This window comes from Pseudonaja textilis, chromosome 1, assembly GCF_049901715.1.
Source record: "Pseudonaja textilis isolate UNSWEBS1 chromosome 1, rPseTex1.2, whole genome shotgun sequence".
Classification (NCBI taxonomy): domain Eukaryota; kingdom Metazoa; phylum Chordata; class Lepidosauria; order Squamata; family Elapidae; genus Pseudonaja; species Pseudonaja textilis.
In genome coordinates, this window is record NC_141990.1 from 304373806 (window position 1) to 304380293 (window position 6488).

The 6488-nt window shown below is 32.7% G+C and overlaps 1 protein-coding gene across 8 annotated transcripts in view; it reads left to right on the forward strand.

The window, feature by feature from the left end:
* Positions 1-3996, forward strand: part of PPP2R5E (protein phosphatase 2 regulatory subunit B'epsilon) — a 71237-nt gene extending 67241 nt beyond the window's left edge. For 3 of the 8 annotated variants that reach the window (XM_026698626.2, XM_026698627.2, XM_026698630.2), the window contains 2 exons: positions 106-249; positions 1732-3996. In XM_026698626.2, the coding sequence (XP_026554411.1) occupies positions 106-249; positions 1732-1831 (244 nt within the window). In that variant the 3' untranslated portion in view covers positions 1832-3996. The remainder of the gene's footprint in view (positions 1-105; positions 250-1731) is intronic. The other 5 variants (XM_026698629.2, XM_087922320.1, XM_087922323.1 and 2 more) reach the window with 2 other exon arrangements.
* Positions 3997-6488: the final 2492 nt, after the last annotated feature.

Consider the following 6488-nt stretch of genomic DNA (forward strand, 5'->3'; position numbering starts at 1 on the left):
GTGCCATTCATACAATCATTAGTTGCACCTTAGATAAAATGTTTCTCTGTCTTTTCCTTAATAATCCTTCTCCAATTATAGTTCATCTTTTGTCTGAAATTTCAGCTTATCCAAAGCAGCAGGTGAAACTAATGAGGAAACTTCGGGAACTCTGGGCAGTTTGCGACTTGGTGAAAGTCGTTTCTTTTGTGAGACTTGGGGTTCCCACAAGCAAAGCGAAGGGTACTGTATGTCATCAAGCCTTGTTAGGTTAGTATAGCCTCTCACATATTTTTGGAGGCCACGATGTTGTTTAATCCGATTACCAGGCTCTCATAACTCACTACTTTAAAAAAATAGAAATATGAAATGTAATTGGTGGGGTAATAGATGCTTTTAACATTATGTGCACTTTATACCTTGTGGTAGAGACTAATTTATTCTATGTTATGCTTTCTTATTAACTTTTTCTTTCAATTAGAATGTTTAATATCAGGAATTTCTAGGAAAAATCATATAAAAAGATGCTACTAATATAATATGAATCATTTTGTAAACTTGGTTCATATTCATAGAGAAATTGTACAACTTCGGATATCAAGCATACAACTATCACATTTTGGGCATCTTGGCTGGAATCTTATATTAGTTAAACTCAGATTGTCAAAATTAATTTTCACCGATTTTCCATCAAATATATTTTAAAACGATGTCTTTTTTACATAAGAATTGAAGAAATTATTTTATAATTTAAGAATGACTTGTATGCTTTCTTTGTTCTTTTATTTTTTAAAAAAATAACGCCAAAATTTCAATTATTACAAATCTAACCACAATATTGTTTATTAACAACAATGTGGCAATTATAAATACAGAAAACATTGAGGAGCTATAGGATGCAGACCTTTTTTTGCTTTGGTTTTCATTAAAAAGAATTCTAAGATTTCAGATTGTTCATGAATGTACAATACTATAGTTTCTGCATGTGTTTGATTTGTACTATTTTTCATTCTAGGGATGAATGATTCATTCTATTATACAGATTTAGACAGTAGATCAGTTGGACTTTGAAAAATGGAATATGAAATATTACAGAGCTTGTAAAGAGGAAAAATATACACATTTAAAATAGTTATTTTGTGAAAAACTGGTCTCAAAAATTATGATCACCATTCAATTACAGTTCAGGATGAAAATTAATGCTACCAGAAAATGTTTTCGTAAATAATGAAACAGAAACATTATAAGTAAGGACACAGTAATTTCTTGTCATGAAATATACCCCTCTGGTGCAGGTTTACATTAGACTTTGTGCATTGGTAACATCTCAGTGAAGATATACATTAAACACAATATAGTTTTAAATGGCTTTAAATGCAGGAATAATAACAAACTTATTTTTTTTAAAAACCCAATACCACAGCATATATTTGATATATAGCTTTATTTCATTAACTTTTAGCAGTTTTTGTTATCTAGAACACATTTTCATTCAACAGTGAAGAAATTCAGATACATTATGAGAATAAAGTTGCCAATGATGCAACTTTTGTACTTGAAATAATTGAATATTACAAGGCGCCATTTGCTTGTATTGTTATTTAAATCCATGCTGTTGTATGAAGTTTGTCTTTTTTATATTCAGTTTTAGAATTCTTTAGAGAAAATTGAATACTTGGTGCATAATTTACATCTGTTTTTGTAGTGATTTTGTAGTGTTAAAATGTTGCCATTTTTTAAAAATTTTGCTAGTGAGAAGAAAAAAGAGAAAGAACGTGAAGAACTATGGAAGAAACTGGAAGATTTAGAACTGAAAAGAGGTCTTAGACGTGATGGAATAATTCCAACTTAACAAAAAGAAACAAAGCAGCATTAATTAACCTGTGGAGTCACACATGTATGTAGTAGAAGATGGAGCAACAGTTTCTGTATTGTGCAACTTTACAGTAGATTTCACATTTGTTTCATTATTACAACAGCACTGTATATATCTGTCTCTAAGTAAAAAAAAATAAGGACTTCAATCCAAAGTTTGGACAACAGATGGACTTTTCAGAACTTTAAAAAAAATCATTGTTTTAACCCTTTAAACCAGTCTTCAAAAGATCTGTTGATGAAAATTGCTATGTCCAAATTCCATTGTCAGGACCTGTTCCTTATTTATCATTAGCAGAGAGTGATACAACTTCAAATGTGAACAATCTTAAATTTAGCTTGTGTTTCTGCTAAACTGTTAAATGTATTTATAGTAAAAGAGAAAAAAGATTGTCATTTTCTTATGAGTTTGTGTAACATCTTTCTCCTGATAGCTATGATGTAATTTGACTTTTTTTTCTCCTTTTTGCACATCTTCTTGAGTTGAATGTTTATACAGAATAGGGCCATGAAAAATAGGAGTCCTTAATACTAAGAAGTTTTTTTCCTGGTATAAGCAACTTTTGAGTACCAGACTCGCTTTGGTGCTCCTTCAGTGTGAACTTTATAAATAGTATGAGGTGGTTATAATTAGGATTGGAAAGTATGCTCTGAATTCATCAATGAATCAATTGACAGTGAATCAAAGCTCATCTCACCAATCCTTAACTAAGTGTGCAGTGGCAACAACACAGACTTTAATATATGATCAGTGTTAAATGTACACTGTTGATCATATGACCAGATTTGTGTTAGTAATACTGAGGCTAAATTATTGTATTGCTATATATTTCTTTAGGCCATTTTAAAATAATTTTTAAAAATACATGGGTCTATAACTGTCATGATAGATCGAATATGTGTTAACGGGTGAGGGATGAGTTGAGTAAAGAGTTTGAATTATTTGAAGTTGTTGATATATATATATATATATATATATATATATATATATATATATATATATATATATTTACACACATACTCCAGCCGAAAAGAAAAGAAGAAAAAAAATGATGTAATCTTTGGGGAGGAAAGATTTAGTGGTGAGTTTGCACCCTAATGGTATTTCTCATCAGAGTAACATCTTGTTTGCTTTGGGCTGGAATGGATTATGGATAACATGTTTCAGCATCTTAAAGTTGGATGCCAATCCCAGTTTTATTTGTTATCAAAAGCAGTTCTCAAGATCCTATTGAAGGAAGAATAGCCCAATTCTGGCAATCCTAATGTCCTGAGTATTAATAATAAAATTTAAAATGATTTTATATCAAAGGTGCATTGTGACCAAATTGTTCTAGGTTTAAAAACAAAGGAAAAAAAGAGGGCTGTATTATAAGTATACATTACTGGCTATCTGCTTTGTATTTAAAAGTGGAATCTCACATCTTTGGTAGATAAAATGCTGATAAGACTTGTGTACAGTATATATTTAGCTAATGCAGGTGCATTATTATATACCGTAAGGTATGTGTTTTTCAGGATTTTTCTCCAGGATGCTTTTGAACTGTTATAGACAGCATATGACAACAGTGATTGATAATCCTAAACCATTGATCCAGCATTACTTACAGTATAAAACTGAGTTGTTGTTCATGAGTCTTTTGTGATATTTGCAAACATGAATTTACAACTGGTTGACATTGACAAAATGTGGTATTAATTATTAAGCTTATATATTTTTCTTCCTGCCATATAAATATTTGGTAGACTTTGTCGGTTTATTGTTTTCGCCCCCAGCCCCAGCTTCAGCCCCAAGACAACTGGGAGAGAGAAAAAAACAATCCTATCTGACTATATTGGGATTATCAGGTCACAGTTTGTATATATGGGTCTTTCATACTGATGGTGTGAATTGAAGAGCTTTGTAAAAACTTGACACTGCTAAATCAGGGCGGGTGGGGGATTCAGAAGTAAACTAGTCATATATAACACTGAACACAATATGGTTTAATGGTATTAATCTAAGCCTCTTTTAAGAACATTGACTGGGACTCAATGTAAACTTGGCAGATGTTGCCATAGGTGAAATGTTCTATTTTAAAAAGTGCTGGAGCAAAGGTGCAACCTGAAATTCTGAAGATGAAATAAATTTATAACAAATCATATCCCTTAGACCTTCTTGATTTTGACAGTCCTTTTTTATTGTAGGTTTTGGGTCTAATCTGTTTCTCTATAACTAAAATATTTTAAAGTAGCAATTTAAAGAAAAACACGTTTTAGTTAGTGACTTCCAGTTGTTTTCAGCAGCATTACCTTAGAGACAGTTTTCAGATCATTTTTTCTTTAGAGAGGAAAAATATTATCATACAGGCAGGCTTCTATTTGAAGAAGTATAAACATTTAATATGAGATGCCTTCCATTAAGTGGCTTTCTCTGAGTAAAGAAACAAGATGGCTGTAATTACTCAAGCCTGATTGTCGGGCTTCAATAATGCATTTCTTTCCATTGCATTTCCTTCACAGATACTAGGTTTGTTTGTTTGTTTTCCATATTTCTTCACTACTCATCTGTCTAGGAGAGGGGCTCTTGGAGAACTTTCCAGATGCTATATTGGTGGACACTAGAGTAAAAAAGCTTCCCCACAAAAAATGAGTTCATCCCAACCATATATTTTCACATAGGTAAAATAAGGAACAATAAGGAACCATATATTTTCACATAGGTAAAATAAGGAAAATAAGGAATATTGAATGAATGCTAGCAAGACATGACAATGACTATGCTATTAAACTGCTAGACTATTAAACTGCCCCCCCCACCCAATGACAAAATTATAACAAATTTATACAAGTCTAACTAACTTGTACAAGTCTAAGCCTCTATTACATCCATAATGGTGGAACACATTTAACAATTTTATAGCAAATTGGAAAAAGTGCCAAATGCAACATTTTTTAGGCTCAAAAAAGATAAATATAGACATAAGGAGAAGATAATGGGGAAGGCAGTGACAAACAAGATCATGAAGGAAAAGATTATTTCTATAGAGGAAATAGACCAAAACAGTTTTCATGCATTGCAAAGTCTGCACACTGAAAAAGAGGGAAAAATAACACCTTCAAATAATGAATTTGAAGTTAATTACTGAAAATAATAAGGACTTGTTGAAGAACTAGTCAGTCTTGAACAACATTTATGTTGAGGTGATTATGGGCAAGAAGTAATTCACATACTTTGGTCATGTGAAATTGAGCAGATGAGGGACCAGAAATAAATGGATATCTTCTGCAAGCTTGAGGAAAGGAAGAAAAGCAGACCACAAATCAGACAATGACTCAAGGACACTACGAACATGTTTATGTAAGAGCTTCAGATTGTAGCCAAGAACAGATTAAAATGAGGGCCCTTTGCCCATTCAAATATCAGGGACCAGGTGCTCAGGGCACTTAATATTTCGAATTCTTTTGTTTTTTTTAAAGGATTTATTTGAAAAGACTTTTCTTTTGTTGCAGTGGAATAAAAAAGATGTTAGGGACATAAACTGCTCTGGAGACAGTCCACTACTAAAACTGCTTTTTCATTAAAAGTCACCTACCTGCCCAAGGATGGGCAATTAATTTTCCCAAGGGACCACATGAGAAACTGGGATTGTTGTGGAAGACTACCACCCTGACTTTTGCCACCCCAGCCCCCTGATGCTGCCCATCTCCCCTCTCACTGCTGCTATCCTGATACTGCACCAACTGATGCCACTGACACAGGCAGGATTGGGACTACCTGTGGGCCAGATGTGGCCGATAGGATATAAAATGCCCATGCTAGCACTTGCTCGAGGCCACTTGATAAATGAAGCATAGCCTTTCTGCATCAAGCAGAACTCTCTAATCCACAAATTCTGAATTTTACAAGGGCAAAATTATTTCCTTTTTCAAGTTGTTAAATTATCTAGATTAATCCTAGCTGAAGATGAAGAAATAGAATTTAAGAGTAGTGCTTTGAGATATGAAATCTCAATATAATGTAAGCTGTCGAGAGTTACCCTGTGATAAGTTGGGCGGCCAGTACATTTAATTCATAAAACCTAAAATAAAAAGACCCAGAAAATAAAACCAAATTAATTTATTTCAATCTTTTTTAAATATTCAGGAATCAAGTTACAATTTTGACTTACGATCACAGCTTTGTAAACATTTCATTGCACATATTTACTTATGTTTTAAAAGTAATTAAATGCTTTAAACCTGAAATCCCCAATGTGCGACTCTTGGACCAATCTTTCTTGGGATCCATCAGAATCCTGCCCATTGTTTAATATTTTTAATTTAAACAATATGAAACCTAATGGGGTAATTCCAATTGAGATAGGTTTCTATCAGATGCCAGATTTTTCCAATCTCTTCATCATTTCTCCATTCCTTCTAATCCTGTTGTTCATTCAACCCAATAAAATCAGTATTGTGGCTCCAGGCACAATGTACAGACAAATGCTCTAAACTCTTTGTTTAAAAAACAACCCAAATTTCATTCATGGTGCACAAAGTTCCAATAATCAAAAAGCATATGTTGTTGGCTTCTTAACAGTGAGGCCAATACATTTCACTCCAGTCCAAGGGTTTCTGATTTAGAATGATGTTTCAAAAAACTTAATTGTTAT